The 27,781-nt window shown below is 43.9% G+C and overlaps 1 protein-coding gene across 6 annotated transcripts in view; it reads left to right on the top strand.

Moving 5' to 3' along the window:
• Positions 1 to 10,818: 10,818 nt before the first annotated feature.
• Positions 10,819 to 27,781, top strand: part of APP (amyloid beta precursor protein) — a 211,836-nt gene continuing 194,873 nt past the window's right edge. For 4 of the 6 annotated variants that reach the window (XM_040055536.2, XM_040055535.2, XM_040055533.2 and 1 more), the window contains exon 1: positions 10,819 to 11,037. In XM_040055536.2, the coding sequence (XP_039911470.1) occupies positions 10,981 to 11,037 (57 nt within the window). In that variant the 5' untranslated portion in view covers positions 10,819 to 10,980. Of the gene's footprint in view, positions 11,038 to 11,904; positions 12,057 to 27,781 lie in introns of those variants that run through there. The other 2 variants (XM_040055538.2, XM_040055537.2) reach the window with 2 other exon arrangements.

Below are 27,781 nucleotides of genomic sequence, written 5' to 3'. Positions count from 1 at the left end.
TAGAGACTCAATTTAGGGCAATGAATGCATACACAAAATATATCAGGTGATGTATTTGAAATAATCTTGGTGATTTCAGAGTCTGTTGGTTTTAAATGAAATTAAGTCCGCTTCAAACAAATTGCTTTTCAAAATAGAACTTAGTGAGATTAAATTGGATGTTGGCTTTTATAGCTTGATCTGGCTTGTTCTGTGATTCTGTAGTGCAGTAGCTCACAATAAACTGCACCTAGAGCTAGTTGCCAAGGGAGGTCGTTCTGTTCTCTACAGCAATAGGCTTTCATAAGCAGGTATCAGAATATGTTCCCTCTACAGCACCATGTTGATATTTTGAAAAAAGTGGATGATTCTTCAAATGGCTGACGTGACACTGATCCTCATTAACTCCCCATAATTCCCTGCTAATACAAAAGCAGCTGCGCATCACTTACAATACTTCACTAGTAGCTTGTTAAAAATGCAAAGAATCATGTCAGCATTTCTGTTACAATGAATATCTTGACATTCACACTGCTGGGTGCCTGAAGAAACACACCTCGAGCTGCACACGTGCTGGGTGCTGGTGTCTCAGCTTGCAGCCCTCCTGCCCTGTTGGCCACTGAGGCTGAATGTACAGTGTGTACAAGCCCTCTGCACTCTGTAAGAGCAGGTTATGACATGGGATCTTATGACAGGAGCCTGACCTTAGTTTACGAGTACGCAGAGTCTACTTTTAGAGCCCTTTTTGGTGGAGCCAACCTCGTCCCTATCATTCGTCTCACAAATCCTGCCAAGCAAGAAGGAATTTTCACCTAATCTCCTACTTTCAGTATGTTTTTGTGTCTGTGCTATAAGTCAGAGAACAGTATGTCCAATTATTTTGTGTGTAAAGAAATGAGGCAGATGTATGCGAAATCAACTTGAACAAATATTTCAAAACCCTTGTGCCGAGAGAAATTGCAGGGTGATTCCAAAACACAGAGGTTTTAAGGATGGCACTGTTCGTGTATACAGAACAGGCTGTGGCTCTTCATCGCAACTTTGGTTCCCCCCTTTTTCCACCCAAAACCATCCATTACAAAGCTCCTGTAGTCACTGATTTATGTGCTTGTGATCAAACTTTCCTGCTTCTAATAATGTGAGTGTTTTATAAAAGTTGGTTGTGATTTCTAAATTTCTATTCCTGTGCTATTGTGCAGCTTCTTTGTTATGTTCCTGGCCTCATCAATGATTTCAGTCTTACTATGAGAGTCTACAGAAATTATTCTCTTAGAAGAGTTCATTTACATTTTGATGATCGCCTAATCTGCATTGCTGCACTATGCATTATTCTTTGTGGTATCAGTCTGCGATACCAAAATCCTGATAGTTACCCTAGAGCCAATTTTTGAGGGCCCCATCAGATTTTGAGTCCTTGTCCAAGAATGATTATCAACTGTCTCACCACGTGATCTGATCTCTACTTTCTAATGTGCGCATGTTAGGCTAGGCACATTATTTTGAGCACCAGCTGATAGAGGAGAAAATGCCTCGTGTTCCATATTTGCTTGCGAATTTCTTAGTACACTGTCTCAGCTCTCCTGGCAAATGTTAATGATGGCTGTGGGGAGGGTCCATAGAAGGACTCAGCAAACAGTGTAATATTCTGAGGCTTCCTTCTCCTCCTCTTCCTCCTCCTCTTCTCTCCTCTTCTCTCCTCTTCTCTCCTCTTCTCTCCTCTTCTCTCCTTCTCTCCTTCTTCCTTCTTTCTTCCTTCTTCCTTCTTCCTCCTTCTTTCCTCCTTCCTTCTTCCTTCCTTCCTTCTTCCTTTCTTTCTTCTTTCTTCCTTCTTTCTTCATTATTATTATTTATTTTGTGAAATAAATTTGTTCCTCGTTGATAATGATGGGAGGCATTTGCAATCTCTATAGCATGTCAAAATATAGAAAACCAACAAGAAGCAGCACTTTTAATTTAAAACACGTTTCCTTTATTTTCAGGTCTATCACTTGGCTTGAACTATAGATCTTAAGGAAAAAAAAAACTACCAGAATTTTGTAATACAAATGAAGAGAGAATTCCTTTTCTTTCCACTTTGTTTCCCCTTTAATAAGAACCTCACACATACAAACACTGCACAGACTGCCCCATGACACTTTTTCAGCAATCTCCTAATGTGACTTTACAAAGAGTGTGCTAAGAGAGTTACAGATGCACACTCTGCCGCCTGCTCCTCCCACCTCAAATGCTGTTGCAGACCAGCACTGGGAATGCAAACATACCGTTGCTGTGGAGGGTGATGGCAGGTGTCAGAGTGAAAGCCACAGTCAAGCACAGAGTGAGCATATGGGGCTATAGCAGCATCACCATTTATAGCTGCCATCATACTCCACTGAAAACAGAGACTTTCAGGCAATGCCTGTAGTCTTTCAAATGGCTGTACTGGGAGCGAAGAGACAGAACGTTGTGGCACCTACATACCTCACTGCTGCTGAAATAATTGAACCCATGCAACAATTTCTTGGGTTGGGTGTTTTTTGTCCACATTTGAAGTGCAAGCTTATGGCTCAAAAGGCCTTCTTGTCACTTGCTGAATTTTGGTGGAGTTGTGTTCCGGATGAATTTGTCATTTCGTAATGTAAAGGTCTCAGGCTTCACTTCCTCTGAAGAGTCTCAGTTGACCACTTCAGATTCTTACAGCCTTCAGAAAACTACTACGTGTTTTTCTTCGCACACACTTGAGGAAAGGCTAAATCATGTGATAAGTCTGCTGTAGGGAGGTTGAAGAATAGGAATGTTTTTCTTAACAAACAGATTCTCTGTATTAAGTAGTGTCTGCTACTGTTCTTTAAGTTATTGGATTTAATGTCACTATTGCAATCTGGATGGGTCTTTCAAAATTGAGTCAAGCATCTATCATGGGATGGCACAATTTTGTTTTCTGATTGTGGAGAAATGTGAGATGTTTTTCCCTGCCCTGACCGTAGAGTGGTTTGGGGGGAGGACAGGGACCTATCAAAAAGCTGGCCGGGATATCAGCAGCTAAGGTGACCAATGGGAAATGTCGATGCGACTTTGGAGGGGACATTTAAAACTAATCTGCTGCTGATCGGTCTCTCTCTCTCGCTGTGGAATCAGCCATGAGGTAACATCATAGGCGGCAGGCAGGAGTGGGTCGGGCCCTGCTGCCCCTCTGTGCGGCCGGGCCTCTGGAAGCTGCTGCCCGCATGGAGAGCGGGGGAGCCCCGGTTGGGCCCCTCTGGGCGGCCAGGCCGGGCCCAGCCGAGCCTCTGAGAGCTGCTGCCCGCATGGGAGCAGCCCGGGTGAAGCCCTGTTACAGCTTTGTGGCGGCTCTGAGCCGAGCTGCCCTGGATGAGACCGAGGGGTGGAAAAAAGGATATCTGCCAGCTTCCTCCATCAGCACAGCTTTGCATTTCCTTCAGCTCCTGCAGCCCGGTGCATGCACATGGCCCTTGCAGGCCCGGGCGGATTTAACCCTTTCCTAGCAACATGGAGCTTTTAAAGCACAACTCTTCCTTGAGAGACAGAAGAAAGAAAACAGAGGGTACATGGAACAGACACTGAATGACATCAGTTAGATTAGAAGTGAAAGAACTGATAATAATATTGGAATAGGATGGAAGAAGTGGACATTTTTAACTGGACTTCTCTCAGGTAAACTATGGAGAAATTAACTGTTCTTTGCAGCATCTTAGTGTTGTTGGGTAGAATGCTATTCTAATCAAAATTGAGGACTGATGTAATTGAGATTTATTTGGGAACTTTAAAGCCCTCGCTCCTGGGTTAAAAGGAGGTCTCAGCCTTTGAGACAAAGATGATTTTAGATTAGAAGAAGTATTCATAAATAGTACCTCAGACACACTGAGAAGCTTTGCTGATAGAACATCACAGTCTGTGAAAACTGGGTGGTAGCAGATGTGTGACTTTGGGAGCACTGGACTATTTTGTCTTGTGGCAAATGTCTTAAAAAAAAACCCTTAGAAAGACTCTTCTCCTAAAAGTAATGAGTAATTATATCTAAATAGTGAAACTGACTGAAAATCCCAAGTTGTGTCTTTCTATGTTGTTTAATAAGAAAGTTAATAGTTTGTAATAAGAAAGAAGCATGTTTTAAAGTGTCATTCTGTTTTAGTTTAAGTTTTCTTTTTCTCAACTTTTTTTTTCCATTTTTTTAGTGTGTGTTAATAAAACTATATTTGTTCATTTTTAAGCTTAAGCCTGCTTTGTTTTTTTTCTCCTAATCTCTCCCTCCCACAAAAAGAGGATAAATACTAAAACCCCTACATTAACTGGTGTTTCTGCCCAGTTTTATTAAATTAAAACCATTACAGCATCGTATTTCTACCAACAGGTGGGATGATAGGTCTGAGCATCCCAACTTGCTGTGTTAGCAATTAAGCAGGTGTTTTATGGTCTGAGACACAATGCTGAAAGAATCAAAATGGCAGTGTATTCTCTCCTTCAGTACAAATGTCTTCAGTTAACTGAACTCAGAAGCTAAGAAATATTTTGTGTTTATATATTTATACATACATAATCATCTGATAAATTTCATTATTTTTATTTCCATTCCAAGATAGCGGGGAAACAAAGCACAGTGTCTGACTTTGTACAGAGAGCTTCCTTTGGCCAGACAGAGACCTCTTTTTTATCTTGAGGTCCATTCAGGCATCCATGGAAGGCTTGCGTGGCCTGGAAAAGGTGGAAGCTTTCAAAAATAACAAGGTTTTTCTTAAATAACAACACAACGTCCAAGCAGAATTGGTTAATTTATTGGCAGCACTATTCTCTCACACAGAGTCTGTAAGGGAAATTAAGTGTGTATTAACAGGTTCTATCTCAGACTATGAAAGTGTTTAAAGATAAGAGTCTAAAAGCTGAGAGGAATGTGTGTGGATTCCTGGTTTGGGGGGCTGAGCGGGACAGATGACAGGCAGCAGAATGGCTCTGAGCAAAGTTATGTAAGAGCTAAATCTCCTGGAGGGAACCTGGACAAACCTTGAGAGCTGTGTCTGTGGAGAGTTGGGAAAAGCAGAAGCACAGGAAGGGATAAAATAATGAAGTAAATCTTTGACAGTAAAAATCCATTTACTTAATGAATTTTAAATAGTATTAAAAAAGCTTACCAGTGCACTCAGATATTGAGATAAATCAAAGGCATCCTGTTGGTTGCATCTATCTTTGTTAAGTGTTACTGATTTGGGATATTCACACAGCAAACTGCAATATTATTTTATTTGGGAAGACAAATCACAGTAGAACAGGCTACTGGAAAGATGCTGAGAGGACCATAACTATCTCATCTGGTGGCTTTCATAACTGCAAATGCAAAAAAGCACATCATAACTTTCAGTTAGATGGGAGAAAATGGCCAAGTGTCATTTACTCTGGGGTTCCTGTGGAGTTAGGTGCTCTCAAGGATTTGCTTTAATCATTCAGAAATGCTAATTGTTCTGTAAGCAATGCCAAACATGACTTGCTTGAAAAGAAATTTTGGTTTGGTTTACTGTAGGGTGGCTTTTTTATTTTTTGGGAGAATCATGTTTGTATTCAGTGGTTTGCATATAGAATGGTGAGTTAAAACAGTTGCAGAAATCCTGCACCTGCAGTACTTTACTGGTAAATAAACCACCACAGGCATGAGGCCAAAAATATCTAGGAAGATTCAGAGCATGAAGTGTGGGATTAAAAAAAAAAAAAAAAAAAAATTAAACTCTGATTCTGCAAGGAATAATTGCATTATGTAGTAATTAGGCAAACAAAATTGGGAGTATAGAATCAAATTAAGAAGCAGATATCCTAAAGATTTCCCCTTTATTGACACCATCAGCAAGCACAATAGCTTATGTAAACAAAGGAAGACACAGGATAGCACCATATTTGTTTGATATGGAGTGATGTCCATGTGTATTCACATCCTAATCACAGGAGCAATTACTGTTGTTCACATCTCCATTTCATTTCCTTGGCTGAACGTGCCTGGGAGTTTGGACTGCGATTTCATTATTCACTTTGCTCTGCCATTTGTATTATGTACCTGCTCCAGCAGATATCATCGATGCCTACTACTAGTACTGTGTTATGCAGAACAAATCATTTGCGTTTGAGGAGGTCTCTATGGCTACTGGCTACTTAAATGTGTACTGCATCTATAAAAGCCAAAGTTAAAGATGTTTTGCAGAATTCAGACAATGACCAACTGTTCACTGTTTTAAATCATATCTGCACCCATTGCTGTGACTATCAGCACATACTTGTGTAAGGTAGATTAGGTACAATTTATCTTTTCCTATTTTGGATTAATATTTAGACAGCCTTTTTTCTCAGGCCTGGAGGCTGACTCCAAAGGAAAAAAGTGTCTCTAGAGGACACTTGCACGATAGTGAACAGATTAGTGCAATGGTTCAAGTTGTAGCATAAACCCAAAAGGTTTTGCATTAAAATTTATGTTGTGCATGTGAAAATGCAAATTACTCCTGGAGCTGTCTGAAATAAATTTGGTCATTGTCCTGCATTGCAGAAGGAGGGTGTCAGTGTGGGGTGTAACCAAACTGTGTACTACTGTGACAATTCTGAAAAACTGTTAATGATGAGTGGTTTGCAGTAGCTGCCCAGTGCATATCCAACCCCTCGGGCTACAAGCTGGGTGTTAAAAGAGAGGGAAAGGGTTCGAGGCAGAGGCAGGGAAGTGTTTCTTCGTCTTCACAAATTACTCAAATGATAACATCCATCCTGAGGGGGTCATCTCTGCTAATGAACCATAATGGTTCAACAGCACTATCATAATGGGCAGCACTAAAGACTTAGACCATCAATAAGTAACAAAAATATCCTATGATTACATAAATTCATTGTAAAGTTCCCTGCCCTGGGGGAAGTACTGAACGTTCCCACCTGAGCCCGATCATATATAATTAGGGACTTGGGACACCATCAGCACCACCACTGGATGGAGAGAAAGACCAGGACTTTCACAGGATCACTGCTTTCAACTGCAGCTATCACTTCAATAGGAACTGCATCCACCATTTGATAGGACTGTGACCACCACCATGACCAACAGGGTTTACTCTGACTTTGTGGCTTCAAGCCAGTTTCTGTGTATCATTGCATTCATTGTAATCTCTCTATTAAATTGTAACTCCAACCTCAAATGTCTCTAGAGGTAATTGTGTGGGGTTAATTTTTCCCTCTGGTTTACTTTCAAACCAGAACAGTAATTTATGCTGCGCTAGTTTTCAGAGTACAGAGAAACTCCTTAACTGGGACTAATACCGAAGGTGTCAGCTCAGTAGCACCTAAGTCTTTATCTTCCATAGGTTCATTCAGAAATACTAACCCTTATGCTTTGATCTGTTCTATACATTAATCAAAAAAGCGGGCACACAGTATCACCTCCTGTGAAGAAAATGGAGAGCACTGAAGTGAAGCAACTCCAGAAGGAGATAGTGAGTCAGCATTGAAGTCTGGACCAAAAATCGAGTTTGCCAACTTGGAGTCCTCTTCTCAGAGATGGGAACAATTGGAGAAATTGTCTCCATGAAAGCTCTAGCTGCAGCATTGTTCCAAAAGAATCTGAGGAAGTATTTCTCATACAAATAAAATATAGCTGACAAATGCAGTAATAATTCTATTTTGTTGGTGTGAATGAAACAACCCTCCTGCATTAGAAATTCAGTGAACATGGGTAAATGGCAGGTATTATGTAGAACCACTTGCATATATTCAGAGATATCTGGCAACCTTGTAATTGTGTCGCTGCCACAGGCTGCCTCGCTCTCCTCAGAAATCACAGACAAGTTCTGTCCTCTAATTCGCTAGGTTATGAAGCAGGCTGAGGTGGTTTATTACTTATTGCAGAGTAGTATCAGCATTTGTGGTTAAGGTTCACTTGTTTCATGAGTATTCGATGAGAAACAGAATGGCTGAACAATGTTTGCATATACATAACATATTAAAATGACAAGGCTGTAAAATAATATTAGACATGATTTATGAAAAAAAATAGGCAGAGCACAGAAGTGGCCAAAAATTGAAACATTACATGCATGTTTGCTCATCACTAGAAAGTTACTACATTAAGATTGAATAAAAAAGCTCAGCAGTTAAAGGTAAAATCACATCTGGGTATAGTTCGGAACTGTTTGCATTATATTAAATTTGAATATAAGCCCTATCATTTTGTGATCCAACCTGTGCTGCCTTCTTCTTCAGGAAGGTGATTTCCATTGTTGGCCCTGCTGTGAGGTAGCAGTGGGCTTTGTCGCACTCCAGCTATGGCAGCTTCGGAGTTCTGGTAAGAATATATTTCTATACTAAGATGACAAGTAGAGAAAGAAAGGAAAAAGTGTATTGGACCTTCTGTACAGATCCTGAAAGATGATAAAGAGTGGAAAATAAGACACAATCTGTTATTTTCTCTATCAGCAGGTCATCTACAAATTTTGTAGACCTTATGAACTTTCAAAAGTGTCTTTACCTATGACCTTTTAGGGGGTAATTTCATGAAATATTAAGCAAACATCAGCATTGTGTTTTGGATATTGCCACTGGTGTTTAGTGGCTGTAAATGGAAATACCTGTTTCATAGAGGTCTGGTACCTTTGACTTTTCCCCATCTTTTTACCGGAGTATTTACTGCTTTCCTTGAAGGTGTGCAATCCCACGGGTCTGCTCCACTCTTAGCCATAGGCAAAAGGAACCTCCAGCCTTCTTGCACTCCCACTGTGACAAAAAAGACAGACTTGGCTGATCCAGAGAAGCAGCAGTTGAAATAGTCTTTGATTTCAGTACTAGGAAATATTGATTACAAAGAGGTAGCAAGCCAACCTAAAATAAAAGGGCTACATGAATCTTTCTTAGTTTTCCATCCATCCCTTTTTTTTTTTTCCCCCTCAGAAACTTGTAAAGAGCTTCCTTCTGATTGCCTCCATTGTCTCAGGGAAGAATTGTTTTTGAATGACCTCTATAAGCTTTAACAGGATGTCGCTTATTTGCAGCCACGGAGTTACTTTTCCAATGTCTGAGTTTAGAAGCCAACAGGTTAGAAAATCTGTACAGCAAATCCTTTCTAACCCCTCAAAGCCATGTGATCATTATCCTAAAAAGCAGAAAACAGTTAAATTCTTACAGCTAAGCCTGCCATCACTACTGTTTAACTAATTTCAATGTGCAGTTGTATCACTGGTGTGTTTCAGAAGCTCAGCTGTTATATGCCTTTCAGAGATCTGTTAAATTCATCAGGTGTGACTCAAGAAATTCCCCAGAAAACTCCATACATTGCCAGTTCATAAGCTTGTACAAGAAGATTCTTGTTTGTATGAGGACAGTCTTCCAAGGCCTGGTTTTAGGGGTGAAATGCTAAAGCACTATGGTCTCTCAATGCATGATGCGGCCCACCTGACAGGTAACCTAGGTTCCTCTCATCTGCAAAGCATCCTTCCACATCTGGACATAACTTTGGTCAAGAGTCTCAGTGGATTGCAGTTCTGACTTCAAGGGAAGATGAGTGTGAGAGTGGCAGTGTGCACAACACCTGGCTTCTGTAGTGAGCCATACACCAAGGGTATGTCATAGAATTATATCACAGAATCAATTAGGTTGGAAAAGACCCCTAAGATCATCAAGTCCGACCAATAACTCAGCACGACCAAGTCCATCACTGAACCATGCCCCTAAACTGCTACAAAGTGCCATATGCCTTTTAAATACCTCCAGGGTTCATGAGTCAATCAACCCCCTGGGTAGCTTGATCCAGCCTAGATTACCCTATTGCAATTTGAGGCCATTTCCATCTTCCAGTCAGGCCATTATCCTATCACTTATGATGGGGGGAAAGAGTGACCCCTATGTCTCTGCAAACTCCTGTCAGGTAGTTACAGAAAGTGAAAAAAATCCCTTCTGAGATTCCCTTTTTCAGGCTGAACATCCCACGTTCCTTCAGCTGCTCCTCATCAGACTTGTGCTCCAGATTTTCATCACCTGCCCCTCACACGGCCTGGCTGTAGGTCCCTGTTACAGAGTGGGTCTATCCACTGCTGTCTTGGGAGCCTTGCTAGGAGCAGAAATCCTGCCACAGACTTTGCACATCAGTGGCAGAATGGGTCAGGCTCTGTCATACTGAATTTTGGCTACAATAGCAGCTGTTTCAACACAAAGCTCCTAATAGTCACTTTCAAGTTCTTCTTACAGGTTTACTATACCAATTATAACAGTGCTGTTCAGAGAGTGAGATGGTGGGATTATGTTGGCCTCCCGATTTCTTGGTATTTGACAAAGTCCTGCGTTTTCATTTGATTTCTTCCTTGTTCATCCAAGGAAGAAATAATTTGATTTCCTCCTTGTTCAAAAGTCCCAGCTCTTGTGATGTTCCTGCATATCTTTGTTATCGATGGTGTGTGTGGTGCGTTGTGTGAAACGGCTGTGCTGACTCATCACCTCCACCTCGACGGGAACAGGAGATCCCTGTTGGTGTGCAACCTTGCCAGGAAAGGCAGAACGTGTTAAATAGCCTCTAAATCATACAACACGTTTAGATTTGGATGTTTTCGTGAGCACCTTGCAAAGATGGTGGTTGCGTTTCTGAACGCGGCGCCTCAGCGAGGGGAGACCGCACATGGAGGCGTCGCGGTCCCTGCACAGGCAGTATACGGTGCCTTCGAGGAAGGTGATCGGTGGTACCCGAGCGGCCGAGGAGGGAACGGGAGCTGCTACTGAGAACCATCAAGGGCAGGGAAGGGTCGGTCCGGCAGCTCCCAGCCACGGCCGCACCGCCCGGGCGCCGCCGCCAGGGGTCCCCGCAGGCCGGGCGGCCGCACCGCCTGCTCGGGGGCGGGCCGGGCCATCAGCTGACCGGCCCCGCCGCGCCGCTCCCGGAGCCGCCGCAGATCAGTCGTTTTCCCCGGCAGCGGCGCGGCCTCGAGGATTTACAGTCGGACTCGGTCGCGTCTCGCCTGACGGCATCCCTCCTTCCTTCCTCCCTCCCCGCTCCCGGCCACAGCGATGCTGCCCCACTTAGCCGTCCTGCTGCTGGCCGCCGGCGCCACCCGGGCTCTCGAGGTAAGTGGGGCAGGAAGCTACGGGTGGGGGCTTCTTCGCCACCCTCTACCGCTTCTCCGAAGCTTTTGTCCGCAGCCGCCCCCGCGGCGTGGGCTTGGCCGCGGCGGGGCGGGCGAGGGCTGCTTTCCCACGGGCGTTCCATCCCTAGCTGCCGCCGCTCTCCCTTCGCCAAACAATAGGAGCGGCGAGCGGGGGGTGGCGGAGGCGTCGGGGAGGGAGCGGGCTGGGAATTCCCCGGGCTGGCGCCCCCAGCCCCGCTAAGCGTGTCCGTGTCTCCCTGCGCTGGTTCGGCTGCCGGGGCGCTGCCCCGTTAACTTCGGCCGCCGCCCGCCTGCTGCGGCAGCGGGCAGGGGTCCACGGGCAGCGCCGCGTAGGTACGGCAGGGTCGCCGGCTCTGCCTTGGGGTTGGCTCCGCCAGGGGCTCTGGAAGGGAAACTTCCCCCACGAGCAGGCACGCCGCAGGCGAGTGGCCCCGTGGCATTCCCCGATGGGGTGGGGGCTAGGGGCGAGCAGCCAGGCTGCGAGCGGGGGACGTGAGGGCGTCCCCCCGGGAGGGCAGCGAAGCTGGGCTGCGGAGCCGGGGGAGGGGGAAGGGTGGCGGCGCATGTTTGCGGGGCGGCGGCCAGAGCTCCCCGCCGGCTGGTGCAGTGGCCCCGCGGGAAGGCGGCGCCCAGGGGGCGGTGGTCAGGGCTGGCCCGAGCCCCCCCCGCGGGCCGGCGGCGCTGAGGCGCGGGAAGATGGCGCCTCTGCAGTGCAGCAGAGAGGAGGTGCCGGCAGCCCGCGCCACTCCGCCGCCGCCCCCTGGCCGCCCTCTTTCCTTCCTTCCCCGGGGCGGCACCGCCGCCGGGTCCCTCCCTCTGTGTGGGGCGGGGGCTGAGGGTCCCCCGTACCCCCCCGTCCGTGGGTGTGCGCGCACCGCAGTCCCTGCGGGGTGGGCTGGAAGCAAGCTCGGACCCCAGAGGAGGAGTCGGCACGGTTCTCCCTCCCCCCCGCCAGATCTCAAAGAAGGTGTGGGTGGGGTGAGTCACCTCCTGGTCTCCTTCGTTCCGTGCTTGCCATACTTCCACCTGCAGACTTCGGTTTCTGTCTTCCTCCCGTGTCAATTCCCCCTTCGCCTGGGGAGGTCGAGGACTGGGGTGGATGACAGTATTTAGGCAGATAGCAGAGACGGATGCTCACGGTCCCCCTTCGCCTCCCACGCACGGCATGGGAGTGCAGGTCTAGGGTCTCAGGTGCCCTTCCCGGGAGGGACCCCAGTACCCCATGAATAAGAGGAGGCAGACAGCTTCATACCAGCTCTGCAGCCCAGACTGCCAGACACATGCTCTTGCTTTGAGGCATGATCTTTCTGACATTGAGCAGGATGTATCAAGCTGGCCGGTTCTACAGATGCTGAGACGTTTAAAGCTTCCAGTTATAGGACTCGTTGGGGTTTTAGTAGCTTCTTTCAACCATTTATTGTCTAAATATAATAGAAGGAAATGTTTGCCATGGGTGTGTAGCTTAAGTAAAAAAATGAGATTTTATGATTGAGAACATGCTTCAAGATAGACCAGAGAAGGATGGGCTTTTCTGTTGGGTCCTTATAGCCCGGGCCTTATGGACAGGTTTGTAGGTGTTGCCAGTACAAAGGTACCGGAAGAAAGGAGGCGTGGATTTTGTACCAGAACTGTTCAGGAAGACTGAACATCTATACTCAGAGACCTCTGCGATGATGTCTGTCTTAGTGATGGCCAGAATTTTGAGACATTCTCTGCCTGGAAACATTTACTGAAATGGGCACTGATGTTTCTGCAGAAGCTTTCTATCATTCCATGTGAATGTTTGAGGCTTGGCATTTATTCCTTTTCTTTGTGTTTGATGGTGAAGTAGGTTTTAACATTTGGTGGTCTTGTGATAAGGCATTTGGCAGTCTTGGTTCTGTAAGGCCGATGTTTTGAGCAAGCCACTTGTTTTTATAACGCTAAAATATTTCATAATAGAAATTGCATGTGTGCAATTTTTGCTCTTGAACTATCTTGTTATGCTAAAGGATGAATATTTTTGTGTTTGAATTAGATTTTCTGCAGATCTCTTTTCTGAAATGAAAGGTTTTTCCTGCCATTTTAACAAATACTTCCTGGAAAGCAGCAAAGAATATGTACTTTGCTTTGTAGTGTATTTTTTCTTTGGGAAATGGTGTAAAGAAGGTAAAAGAAGCAGGAACAAACCCATTTCTCTATTGTATACGTGATGAGTTACTTTCTGAAATTACAGGTAGATTAACAGTGATTTAGTGTCTTAAAAGGAAATATTTTGTAGTGATGTCCTGGTGATGCCATAGCATATATATGCTATATATGCTTAGCATATTACTTTTTGACTCTCATGTGAATCATACTCACTGTGGTTGGGAAATCCATTGGCTGAGAGCTGTCATGGTTTGTGAAACTGCCATATTCTGCAGTAGCTATTTTTGCATTTAAATCTCTTTCAGTAATTGTCTGGTTTTAGTAGATTATCTTTGTGAATTTGTGTGAATGATTCCAGTTCATAAATAATTTCCTCTTATTAGCACACTGAGGTTTCTGCCATGCCTATTTTGCTCCCTGCTCTAGCTGCCTGTTTCTCTTTACCAGCTGACTGAAATGAAGTTGTTAAGATATTGGTATTGCATAAGCTGGCCCTCAGAAAAAAAGACCAAAAAGATGTTTATTGGCAGTGTTTCTTTAAAGTTGGTAATGTAGTGCTTTATAGGTTCTTATTGATATTTTGGTGGGGTTTGTTTGTTTTTTAGTAGAAACCCCAAATATTTTTTTCTTCATTGTTTAGTTTCCTAGTAGATCTTTCAAGAAATGACATTTAAATGTGGGAGGGGGAGCAAAGCCTTTACTTTGTTTCTATTACTTGACTTTCAGTTCCTCTTTCTATCGATTCTGTTCCCAAATTTCCCTGACAAAGGTTTGCATTTGTTTCTGGATCTCTTTTGCACTTTTATTTAAGATGCTGACATGGGGTGTGTGGCTGAGTGCGTACGTAGGGCAGGCTCTCTAGAATCATCAGGATCCCTGGCAGTCAGGGGAGCCAGTAAATAAAAGAAGCTGCTCCCTTGCTTTCTCATTTGTCTTTTGTTTGATTAATGATTAACAGACAATTTTGAGACTTGTGTGATCTTCAGATGCCTTTTCTGTGGAAGAAACATGATCAACTGCTGTGCTTTTTCACAAAACACATATTAAAACCTGAGGAAGCTGACAAGATCTTCATGGTTTTAATTTTTTTTCCCCCATGAGCTGTTTGTGTGACAGATGTAAATCATCTCCCTTACCCATTTTTAATTGATCAGTGCTGTTGGAGGTTAGGTTTGTTCTTTTTTTCTTTTAGAATTTTTCCCCATGAGTTGCTAAGAGACTAAGTACTGGTGCTCAGATGGTGCTTGACCAACACAAAGGAGGTGGCTGAAAGTCAGGAGGGGGAAGATCACAGAGTTTTGGGGCAGGAAAAGGACAGGGCTGGGGGAGCTGGGGGCTCTTCTTGCTCTGGGCATCGGAGAGGACGGCCAGGCTGCTGCTTGCTGCAGGAGAAGTTCACTGTCCACAGAAAGTCCGATCCTGGGAAATCTACCATCATCTGCTTGTGTGCCCAGGAATTCTGAGCTCCTTCGCCTGCCCTGCTGGAGCTGGGCCAGCCTTGTCTACCCATCGGGGCTTCTTCAGCACTGCTTTTTTTTTTTGCTATGCTGTAGCCCTGCACACCCCTGCCTGCCGGGAACACCCCACTGTTCCATCCACCAGCCAGGGAGTTTCCACCATTCCAGCTTGGTGCTCTCGACATCCCAAGAGATCAGACTGCCCTGGGCTTTGTGAAACAAAGTCCCTGGAGGTTCTTGTTTTTGTTTATTATTAATGCTGCAGTTGTTGTTTGTTTGCTTTGTTATACTTACTAGTAAAGAGCTGTTATTCTTTTCCCCATAGCTCTGCCTGAAAAGCCCCTTTAATCCTCTGTATAATAACTTGGAGGGAAGGGATTGGAATTCCCCGTTCCTAGAGAGGCCCCACCCCTCCCTAGCAGATACCTGTCTTTCAAACCAAGACAGATTTTGGTGCCCAATGTGCAGCTTTGAGAGAAAAAGGAATAACAGTTCTTGAGTGATCTAATTTATTGCGTACTGGATATAGAAACCTCATTAAGTAGCATCATGTGGTCTAACTTACCCTGGTTTGGGTGGCATGTGGTTGTAGCGTATTTCTTCCATTTGCAGGCCCTTATCTAAACATGGGCCCTATAACTAAGACTACTGTGGCTGTTATCCAGTTTGCTTTATGGATTGATAAGGTGAGGAATTCATGGATCTTTAACTTCCTCTGGAAGGTGGGCACATGGATACATGGCTATCACACACTAAGTGTATGTTTTTGGGGTTACTTTAAGAATGGTACTTTCTGTGAGGAAATGACAGTAGGTGAGGTTTTCTCCCAGCTCTTCAACCAGTTCATTGTGCCTACTCCACCAGCTTTTGAAGGGTTTCAATTTCCTCTAGATACTAACCAAGTGTTGCTGATAATCCTAGGCTATTTAGATTTCAGAGATAAGGTAATATTGACTTGGATCACTGCACAGACACCTGCTCCAGAGACTAGGGATACTGCCATGGGGCCTGACACTGCCCCACAGAATAGGGACGCTGGCCCACTGCCTGATGCTGCCCCACAGCCCACCTCAGTAATGAACCACCCAGGCTGGGTAGGGGTTTTGATAAAGGAGATACATGCAATGGGCCAGATGCTGGAGGAGCACATTTCCCCAGGGTGTGAGAAACCCTCCCCCTGCCCTGAAAAAGGAGAGAAAAATCATCCAGATTATCCTGGAAGCCAGTTTTGTCATCAAGAAGAGCAAAGAGATCCAGTTCCTGGGAGTAAAGTGGCAAGATGGACAGCATCAGATTCCCACTGAGGTCATCAATAAGATCACCGCAATGTCCCCACCGACCAGCAAGAAGGAAACACAAGCTTTCCTAGGCACCATAGGTTTCTGGAGAATGCACATTCCTGAGTACAGCCAGATTGTGAGCCCTCTCTACCCGGTCACCCACAAGAACGATTTCCACTGGGGCCCTGAACAGCAACAAGCCTTTGCCCAGATCAAGCAGGAGATCGCTCATGCAGTAGCCCTTGGCCCAGTGAGGACGGGACCAGATGTGAAGAACGTGCTCTACTCAGCAGCCGGGAACAATGGCCTGTCCTGGAGCCTTTGGCAGAAGGTGCCTGGGGAGACTCGGGGCCGACCACTGGGATTCTGGAGCTGAAGTTACAGAGAATCTGAAGCCAACTACACTCCAACAGAAAAAGAAATCTTGGCCGCCTATGAAGGAGTTCAAGCTGCCTGAGGTGATTGGCACCGAAGCACAACTCCTCCTAGCACTCCAGCTACTGGTGCTGGGGTGGATGTTTAAAGGAAAGGTTCCCTCTATCCACCATGCCACTGACACCACGTAGAACAAATGGATTGCCCTCATCACTCAGCGCGCCCGCATTGGAAACCCAAATCACCCTGGGATTTTGGAGATGATTACAAACTGGCCAGAAGGTGAAAAAATTTGGTCTCACGGATGAAGAGGAACAGGAGCAAGTGACACGTGCCGAAGAGGGTCCACCATACAACCAACTGCCAGCAGAAGAAACACGCTATGCTCTTTTCACTGACGGTTCCTGCCGCGTCGTAGGGAAGAACTGGAAATGGAAAGCAGCCGTATGGAGCCCCACACGACAGGTTGCACAAGCCACTGAAGGAGAAGGTGGGTCAAGCCAACTTGCTGAACTCAAAGCTGTTCAACTGGCCCTGGACATTGCTGAAAGAGAAAAATAGCCAAAGCTCTACCTCTGCACTGATTCGTAGATAGTAGCCAGTGCTCTGTGGGGTTGGCTGGACAGGTGGAAAAAGGCCAATTGGCAGCGTAGGGGAAAACCAGTCTGGGCTGCAGATGAGTAGAAAGATATTGCCAGTCGAGTAGAGAAGCTGCCTGTGAAAATCTGTCATGTAGATGCCCATGTCCCCAAGAGTCAGACATCTTGCTGTTCCAGCCACCAGCTCAGGAGTTTCCACCATTCCAGCTTGATGCTCTCAGGGTCCCAGGAGATCAGACTGCCCTGGACTTTGTGAAACAAAGCCCCTTGAGGTTCCTGGTTCTGTTTATTATTAATGCTGTAGTTGTTGTTTGTTTGCCTTGTTATACTTACTAGTAAAGAACTGTTACTCATTTCCCCATAGCTCTGCCTGAAAAGCCCCTTTAATTTTCTAAATTATAATAACTTGGAGGGAGTGGATTGGAATTCCCCATGCCTAGAGAGGCCCCGCCCATCCCTAGCAGATACCTGTCTTTCAAACCAAAATGAGGGCAAACTCGCAAGAAGCTTAGCTGTTCATGACTTGTTCTTTGCATGTGTTTAATAGACTGTGAGGGATAATAAACAGTTTGATTTATAAGTTTTGTGAAGAAAAGGTATGACAATTTATTTTAATTAGTAGTTCTTTTCCAAAACAAAGCTTAGCAAAATAGCTGAAGACCATAGTAACTTCATCTAATTGCTTGACAGAATGACCGCTGTTTCTCTGAGTGGAATAATTATTTTTAGTGACTCTAGTAAAATACTTAACACAAGCTGTTGGGTGTGGAGGTTTGGTCAAGAAATTGGTAGATAGCATCACCTGAAGGAGGTCTCTGATCTGATGCTGTGCCCAAAGCAGACGAGGCTGCCTGGGGCTTTCTGCAGTTGAAAATGGAGCTCTAAGGACAGAGCTTGTGCTTCCTCTCTGGGTAGCCTGCCCCATCCGGTGTTTGATTGGTTCACCTGTGTTGGAATTCTCTAGGCTTAATTGACATCCTTAGTCCTGAATACTCTGAATGATGTAATTTTGCCACCTTACAAAAAACATATGTAATAACCAGAAGTTGAAAAAATGGTTTCAGTTTAATAAATAAAAATAATATTTGACAAATGTCCATGTATATGTGTATACATGTATGCATACATATAATGCATTAAAACACATTATGTATCAAGATAATGTAGGTAAATATATTTAACCACTGAATATATTTGCATATATAATGTATTACGTTTAACATTACTATATGTATACATCTGTATCTTATTAGTGCATAGAGTGTATGAAACCAGCAGACAATTTACATACCTCCTTACATCAAGCCAACAAAGAGATGAAGACTGCTGCTGATAAAAGTGTAATTTGGTTTATATATTGTAATAGGTTCATTGAAGTTGTTAGGTGAGATGTCCGGTGTGGTTTTAAAAAGTAAGTCTAGAGCTGTGTTTTATTTAAATTCTGGGGATTTTGAAAAAATTCCTGTGGTATAAGAAGATTAAAAGTAAAGCAAATTGAAAAAGTACCGAACAAGGACTTTATGTAAGCTTGGCTAGCTCTTGGAATGTGCTCTTGTGATGAGAGTTTACAACAGTTGCTGCCAGGGTGAGGAGTGCCTGAAGCAATGGTGATAGCAAGCTTGAGCCTGGAATAGTTTGGAGTCAAAGAACTCTTAAGAGAAGTTAAACTTTCACTCAGACCTGTTTTTTGCTTAAAGCTGAATGCTGTCTGTTTAGTCCTCATTCTCACAACCTGATCTGGAGTCTGCCTACCTTCCCTTAACCCTCCTTCAACCTGCAGCTGAGGTTTCAAAAAAAAGTTTTCTGTTCTCTTGGACAATATCAGCCAGTAATGGCTGTGTGTCTTTGAGTCTTAAGCCCTAAATAAGTCACTTTTCTGCCCTTGATTGTAATATTATATTGGTTCTAAACCAACGTTTTTTTCTTCATTTGGACCAAAACACTATTAGAGAGCTATCTGAATATCAAATCTTGATACAGATTCCAAAGCTCTCCAGGTGCCTCCATTCACCAAAAATATTTATCTTTTCATGTGAGAATTTACTCATAGAACAAAAGAAAAACAAAATAGGTGTGGATAATGGCCTCTCTTCAAGGAGATGAATTTGAATTACAGAAAATTAGTATGTTTGCATTTATATATATATGAATGTCACACCTCAAGCTCCTTGCTGTATGGAGGATATAGGATTGTGTAAATTCTGCCCTTTTTAGCAGAGCAATGATTCCAGTAATTACAAACCAAAAATTTCATGTGATGGAAATGAGAGTAAGGGGCAGTACACTCTAAGGTTGTAATCAGTGCAGTGGCTTGCAAAACATGCTTTCCAAGTGACAAGCACATCTTGTGTGAAAGTAAAGATGTTCAAGTCATGTTTTTTAGAAGGATGGAAAACCTTACACCATCTACTGACAGTAAGGACACCACTGTTACATGGTTGTGTGCTGGTGGTTTCTTGCCTTGCATTGATTAACAGAAACAGGACTGAGCAGTAGGTGTGGATGTTGCTGGTTTCTTTACTGGAGCTCCCAGTGTAACAGCTTTGTGAGTGCTCTGATTTCTTCATCTGAGAAGCGGGACTTAAGGTTTTGTTTTCTTGGTAGTCCTCCCAGCAAGTTCAGGAGTACTTCATCTGGTCTTGGGGATTGACTGTTAAAGGGTAAGTAAGTATAGATTGAGGCTTTCCAAAAGAAGTACAGCTTCTGGCCAAGTGATGATATTCCATGGACCATGGGACAGCCAAGCTTTAGACAGAGGGGCGCATGAGCCAGGGTGCTTTGTGATTTTGTAGTCTAGGTGCTCTTTCCAGACAGTAGTTAACCACTGGTTGGCAACAGAGCTCACTCAGGAGCTGGCTGCAAAGAGCTGCTTCTCCAGTGGCCTCCACTTGGTAGGTGCTCTGTGCCCCCTCTCTAGACTGGTTTTACCGTCTGTGCTGTGCTCAAAGGAGCGAGCTGTGTGTTTTTTGGTATGTAGTCATCTTCTGGCAAACATTTCACACTACCTGAGTTGGAAACTGGCCACAGGCAGTTGGGCTGACCCATCTAAAAGAGCAGGCAGCTTCTTTGGGGAAGGGAGCAACCTCCAAAACCACATTTACTGCAGCTCGTGCAAAAACATTCAATTAAGGTGTTGGCTCCTTTGCCTCCCTCTGGTGACTTGCAGCAGGGCTTGAAAATCTTTTCATATATCACCCCTCTTGAATGTCTGGTTGTTAAAACTTTGTGTCAAGACACTGCAAAAAGGCAGAAATCTCCAAGGAAATGCATTCAGGGATGGATAACTCCACTCAGTTCCCACTGACCCATTTGGAGCTATTCCAGATAGGAATTATCTGTTCTTCATCTGGTCTCATTTCCCCAGAGCAGAGCTTATCTATTCAAGCACAGCAAGTAACGTATGACAAGAATGCGGCAAAACTAGTTGTGCCTCTTAGTAAAAACATTTAGAAGTGGTTCCTTTTCAGAGCAGGCTACCAAAGTGATCCACTATGACAATTTGTGATTTACAAAATCTGTTTGGAATTACAATTAATCAAAGAAAACACATGTTTAATAGGTGTTCAAGATGGAAGGAGGTTGGGAAATTCCCTATATTTTTTGTGGAACTATATTAATATTGACTTCAAGGTTTCTGAAATGATGAAACAGAAGTTTACACATATACAGCTTAAATTTTGGTAATACAGTTAATTGATTCTATTAGAGTTGAAGTATACTGTTAGCTTGTGGTGAAAGTGAAAATTGCCACCTCATCCACCTCCAACAGTTAGAATTAGTGCCCAATGGACACACACATTAAAAGACATAGAGATGGGGCAGGATTCTGGAGTTGTTTCCAGTCTCCTTGTCATAGTATCACATGGTCTTTGTACCTGCAGCAAACCTTCTCTTACCTTATCAGCACAACTTTAAAGTAGAGATTGCTGATTCTAAGGATTTAACCCTGTAAAATGGATTTTTCTCTAAATTATGGTCTCTGGGAAGGGGTGAGTTTTTTCCCTGGTCAGATACCATAATACAATTTTGTGACAAATGACTAATGGCTGACTTGTTCTCTTGTCTGTGCCTAGTTATGTAAATTTGTTTGTAGCTGCAGTTTTGGATCGGAAACAGAGAGTCCTGAACTGAAAGTATTATTGCATTCTGCTTTCTTTCTCATCATTCAAATGTAACTGCAAGCTATTTGAACCCTATGCCTTACCTGAGAAAACAAGGGGAAGTAGATTTTTTTGAAGTATTGTTGTTAAAGGTTTGATTTCATAGTAGTTATTTTTTTAAAGCTCCTCAGGAACTAAGTCATGGCTTCTAGGTTTGTTTGTTTGCTTGTTTTGTTTGTTTGTTTTTGGTTTTTTTGTTTTTCCCTTGGAAAAACCTCTTTAGTATATGTTCCATATAATGTGTACATATTTGTTTATGTAAACATTTGTAAACAATGGAGAATACAGTGTTATTAGGAGAAGGTAAACTGATGAAGGAAAGAAAATGCAATGCAATTAAAAGGTTGTGAGTTTTAAAAAGCATTCATTATTTTGCTGGGGTTTTTTTGTTTTTCTTTTAAAGGTGTTGTAAATTTAAATGTACTAAGTGTTGATTGATTGTTGTCTAATTGTTGAATACTTCCAGTATGGAAATGTGAGGGGTTTGTGCATGCATAGTATTAGTGAGCATCTAGACCTGTCAGATGCATTACGCTGTTGGGTTGTTTTGAAGTTTGTTTGATACTCTTTTGCAGCTCTCCTATGTGCGCCTTGTCTGTCTGCTGCCCAGTTCTCTTAAATATGAAGTGGAATAAAGTAGCTTTTAATGACACATCTTGTAGCATCATAATTTTATTGTTTTCTTTTGCCAAATCTGTCCTCAGTTCCATTACGTCTTAAAAGGATGATGATGCTGAAGTTGTTTAAGAACAAGCTTTTTAAACCAAGAATTTGGAGCTCCAAATTATGTTTCTTTCATTGTTGCTTTTCTTCTAGTGCTTGATTGCCAGCAATTTGAAGATGACGATTTGTCTGTAATCGCGACATCCAGATTTATCACGAGCATTCCAGCTTTACTTCATTTAAAAAAAAGACAAAACAAAATGAAACACCCATCCCCCAAATTAAAATTTAATATTCAAATTTTATATAGAACAGTATGGAGGGGAATTAAAAAGCCTAAAAGACCAAACAAGAGGCCCAGAAACATAAACATGTGAGTGAGAGAATTGTGAAGTCTTCCGGGGTGACCTAAACACTGGCAGTTTCTTTCACTTTTGTTTAGATTTGTTTCTTCTTTGGCATAGTCTTCTTTTGTTCTCATAGTGGTAATATAAGTTGTCAGGATTTTTTTCCTTTTCCCTGCCAGCCATAGCATCTGAAAAGCCAGTTTCTCCTTTTTCACATGTGGAGTGTTTTTCTTAGTTGTGGTCACATCTCTGAGCTGACAGCCTCCTGTTGTGGAATCCAGGCTGAAGCAATATTTCTGACAAAAGTCAGCACTTGCCTGCATGGGTTTTATTTGGTGAATGCGCAAGATGAGATGGGTGGGTGGGAGAGGGGCAGGTGCTATTCCTATTGTGCCACGAGGGAAGGAGGATTGCTGGCTCACCCTGGCTGTCATCATAACATCCCTGATCCAGTTCAGGAGGTGTTCATTAGGGTCAGAGGAATTGATGCTTTTCTGAAGGTGTTTGCAAGAAAATCAGTGGACAGCTGAGCCTGGAGAGAAAAGTGTAATTGCTGGTGAATAGCAAGGTAAAATTAAATCAGACCATTTTACTTTGAAATCAGTCTAAACTGTTTCTAAAAACATACTCAAATGATACTTAGGCTCTATCAAACACCTTTAAATTAATTCATTGCTGTCTTGGGGTGATTTTATGATGATACTTTATTCCCTTATCATCTGCTTTATGCCCAGAAATGGCTGTGGTATCTTTAAAATGAACCGGGGGGTGGAACCGGAGCTTAGGAATGCAGGGCACGGGCACTGTTCAATTTCTCTCTGGCGTGCTCCAGTATCATGGGTTGGCACAGTTTTATTTCTAGTTATAGAGAGATGTGGAATGTTTTTCCCTGCCAGGACCTTAGAGCTCCTTGGGGCGGGGGGGAGTTGAGGACAGGGACCTATCAGAAAGCTAGCCAAGATATTGGCAGCTATTTTAACCAATAAAGATACAAAATGCGACTCTGGGCGGCCCAGTTTAAAACCCTCCTGCCCGGGCAGTCTCTCCGTTCCTGCTAGGACAGCCCTGGGGCAGCCCCGCGGGCGGCAGGGCCCGGGCCAGGCCCCGCTGCCTCCGAGCGGCCGCGCCTCCGGGAGCCGCTGCCGCAGGGAGAGAGCGGCCCGGGCTGAGCCCCTTCTGCCGGCCCGAGAGAAAAGAGAGCAGCTCAGCAATGCCTCCTGCTCACAGCTTCGTGGCAGCTCCGAGCCGGCCGCCCTGGCTGAGAGCGGGGTGTGGAAAAGGGGACTTCCACCGAATTCTGTCATCGGCGCGGCTTTACATCTCTGCAGCGCGGGGCAGAGAGCGCACGGCCACTGCAGGCCTGGGCAGGTTGAACCTTTCCTAGCAACATGGAGCTTCTAAAGCACAGCCCTTCCCTGAGAGAGAAGAAAGAAAACAGAGGGTACATATAACAGACAGCATATGAAGTCAGTGGGTTAGAAGTGAAAGAACCAAAAATATTATTGGAATAGGATTGAAGAAGTGGACATTTTTAACTGGACTTCTCTGGGGTAAGCTATAGAGAAATGGACTGTTCTTTGTAGCATCTTAATGTTGTCAGGGAGAATGCTAATTCTAATCAAAATTGAGGACTGATGTAATTGAGATTTAATTGAGAACTTTAAAACCCTCGCTTCTGAGTTAAAATGAGGTCTCAGCCTTTGAGACGAAGATGATTTTAGACTAGAAGAAGTATTGGTAAGCAGCACCCCAGATACACTGAGAGGCCCATAGGTAGCCAAGGCTGCTAATGGATAAAACAGCACAATCTGCAAAAACTCTGGGCAGTTGCAGATGTGTGACATTTAAAGCCAATGGACTATTTTGAGTTGTAGCACGTGTCCCCATGAGAGTCTAGAGAGACTTTTCTCCTAAAGTAATGAAAGTTTATGACTGAAAATCACAAGCTGTGTCTTTCTATATTGTTTTGTAAGAAAGTTAATAGTTTGTAGGGAGAAGGAAGAGTGTTTTGAAGTTCCATTCTGTTTTAGTTTGGGTTTTCTTTTTTTTCCCCCAACTTTCTTTCCTTTTTTTTTTTTTATTCTTTCAGTGTGTGTTAATAAAACTATTTGTTCATTTTTTAAGCTTGAGCCTGCTTTGCTTTTCTCCTAATCACTCTCCCACAGAAAAAAGAATAAACACTAAGACCACTACACTGAATTTGGCAACCAGAATTTAGCGAACGTAAAACCACTACATTCAGACAGCCTGGAGGCTGTACCAGGAAAACCTCTCGGAGGGGCTGTGCTTTGTTGTGCTTGGGGTTTTTTTGTTTGTTTGGTTTGGTGGTTTTTTTTTTGTTTGTTTGTTTTTTTTTTTTTTTTTTTTTTTTTTTTTTTTTTTTTTTTTTTTTGTTTTGTTTTGTTTTGTTTTGTTTTTGTTTTTGGTTTTTTTTGGCCCCCTTGAATTGTTTTCAGCTTGGCTTGTTTTCCTATTTGGCTCCTCTGGGGAATTGGCAGGGGGACTGCCCCAAACCCAAGACCTCTGAGAGCTGAACCAACACAATAAAGGACATTAAACTCTGCCAACTTTGCCTTCTGCAAGGAGAAGACCCACAGCAGAAATCTGACAGGTTCCCAGCTGCTGTGTGAACTCTTTTTTTCTCCTCCCTTCCCAGAGATGAAGAAGGGCAGCTGCCATCTTTGCCTTCCAGACATGTGGTGAGGTGGAGGTGGGGTGTAAGGTTGAATTTTTAAAATTTTTTTCCTGTGCTTTGTGGGTATCTTGCTTTGTTAATAAACAGTTTTACTTTTTTTTCACTTTCATCTCCTGATACCCATTTCTCTCATTGCCAGAAGAAAAGGGAGTTACTGAAGCCCTTTCTCCTTAGAGGAAACACTCATTCCAAGGCGTTTTCTCCTGAAATTTATCTCCAAAACTGAGACAATAACTATAATACAAATGCTAAACTGTTTACAGAACTGCTGTGGGCAGTGGCAAAAATACTGAAGGTCAAGTCTCAGGCTGTAAAAATTGGGACCGGTGTAGATTGCTTGTCTCATCTGAAGCATTCACTTTGATTTGAGTGAGGCTGGACATGCTTGAATATCAGTAAATACATAAATGTTTTTAATCTGTTTTAAGGAAATTGTATCCCTTAACTGATAAGAGAAAGAAAGTTTTAATTAATCTCTCCGTTATGGCTTGATGCAGCTTGGTTTTGAGGTAAAGAGGAAACAGTTCCCGCTACGGACCTTAGAATTTCCTTTGGAGAGGACAGGGACCTATCGTGGGCTAATTTTTAGATATTGACACATTGTGTAACCACTGAGGAAGCTGGGTGTGCCTTTTTGGATACACGTATCAAGTTGAGGTGGGCCTGGGAATTTCCCTTTTCCTTCCTGCCTGAGGAGCAGGTAACAACGAGCCTGCCGCGCTCTGTACAGCGGGCTGGGCGAGGCCGGCCGCTCCACGGCCGCTCCACCCCCGTGCTAGCCGGGCTGGGCCTGCGCTGCTCCCCAGGCCCCAGCAGCTGCTGGTGGGGGAAGGGGAGGCCACCTAACATCCAGCTGACCTTAACATCCGCTGGCCTGGGCTGAGGGAGGTGTCCGCCAGGCCCCTGGGAGCAGCTCCGGACCCGGGCTGGGCTGGGCACACCCCATGCCACGGAAGGGTGGGAGGAGGCGTCCATCAGACTACCTAGCTGCTGAAATCCTGGCTGCGGTTTCTCCAGCTTCTCCAGCCGCTCCAGTCTCTCCAGGTGATGCTACTGAAGGCTCTGAAATCCAACACCATGAGCTGCAGCCCGAGAGGAGGAGACCCAGGCAAGATCTTAACTCTTTCACTGCACAAATGAGACCTGAGGACATTGACCGTCTCCTCAAGTGAGAGGAAAAGGACAGAGTGAAACGTGGAGAGATGCAGCATAAGACTGAAGTCAGTGAAGGGAGAGAGAGAGAGTAAAAATCTCTGTAAGTGGAAGGAAGATTGAGGAGTTGCCCAGTTTGGGCTGTACTTCTCTTGTGAGGCCATGGAGACTGGACTAAAATATCCCTGAGCTGATCTTGGTGTGATCCAATGGAGAATTTTGAACAGAGGAAGATAGTGAGAAAGATATATGTAGCCTTCTGCCCCCAGGGAAAAAGAATACCTCTGTTTCTTGAGGTGAAGATGAATTTAGAGCTAGATGAAGAGGACCTTTGTTTTATACTAGAACGGTTATCCTTAAACTGTACCCTAAAAAAGCTGATATGCCCATGAGCGCAGCTGGGGGAAAATATGCCAAATAGGATGGACTTCATGGTTTGCAGGATTTCTAGGTGGCTGCAAATTTGTGACATGGCAGCCACCCAAAGAACTGTTTCTTGTGGCAGTGTCTCCATGGGATTTCTGAGAGAGGCTCCTCTCCCTAAGAACTGATGAAAGACTATTTTAAAGTTGTGAAACTGACTGAAAATCCCAGGTTTTGTCTCTCTATGCTGTTAGTAGGAAAGTGAACAGTTGTAGGGGGAAGAGGAAGTGTTTTGAAGGTTTCATACTGATTCTTATTAATTTTTTCTCTCTTGTAGTTGTGTTAATAAACCTGTCTTTATACCTGTAGTGGTTTCATGTTCGCTAAATTCTGGTTGCCAAATTTAGTGTAGTGGTCTTAGCGTTTTTGTTTTTTTTTTTTCTGTGGGAGAGAGATTAGGAGAAAAGCAAAGCAGGCTCAAGCTTAAAAATGAACAAATAGTTTTATTAACACACTAAAAGAATGGGAAATGAAAGTTGAGGGGAAAAAACTGAAACAAAACAGAATGAAACTCTAAAAACACTCTTCCCTTCCCTTACAAACTGTTAACTTTCCTACAAAACAACATAAAGAGATAAAACTTGTAATTGTCAGTCAGTTTCACCATTTAAAAACAGTCTTTCACTAGTCTTTAGGAGGAGTCTCTCTTAGAGTCATGGATCCTACTGACAACTTAGAACAGTTCTCTTATGGGATATTCTTATCAGGGGCCCGGCTCCACTGACTTCGTGCTGTTTCTTCTTTATGTTCACTCTGTCTTTTTGTTTTCTCTCTCAGGAAAGGGTTAGGCTTTCAAGGCTTCATGTTGCCAGGAAAGGGTTAAATCTGCCCAGAGTCTTTTCCTCTCTCGCTGCAGCTCATGGTGCTAAGATTTTCAAGGCCGAGCTGGTGAGGGGGGGAAGAACTCACCCAGAAACATCAGAGATCAGAGCGCCAGGGTAGTCCGGAATCAAAAAACCCCAGGCAAGATCAGAAATGCCTTTTTGGCCCATCCCTCAGTGTAAATTGGGGTGGCCTTGGCCTAAATGGGGCCCACAGCTCTTATCAGGGGTCCGGCCAACCCCTGGCTACCACACGGTATTACCTTTCTCTCTCTGGCCAAAGGAAAAAAAAGTGACCTGCAGGAAATCAAGGGGTTTTATGTGTATCCTCCCAAAGTCACAACTGACATTTTTAGTGGTCAAACTAGATGCCAATATTCTAACTAACCCTCTGATAGATCCCTGTCCTTTCTAAAGCAATTCCCAGGTCCTGACCCGGAACATCTTTCCCCATTCCTCTATGACTAAAAAATTAAACTGTGCTAACCCATGACAATACCCTTTTGAGCCTGCTTTGCTTCTCTCCTAATCCTGTCTAACTGCAGAAAAGAGTAAATACTTCTAATACTTCAAACCACTACACTAATTTGGGAAACAGAAA

Source organism: Hirundo rustica, chromosome 2 (assembly GCF_015227805.2).
Source record: "Hirundo rustica isolate bHirRus1 chromosome 2, bHirRus1.pri.v3, whole genome shotgun sequence".
NCBI lineage: Eukaryota > Metazoa > Chordata > Aves > Passeriformes > Hirundinidae > Hirundo > Hirundo rustica.
The sequence above is the reverse complement of the archived record's forward strand: the minus strand, read 5'-3'. Positions and strand labels throughout refer to the sequence as shown.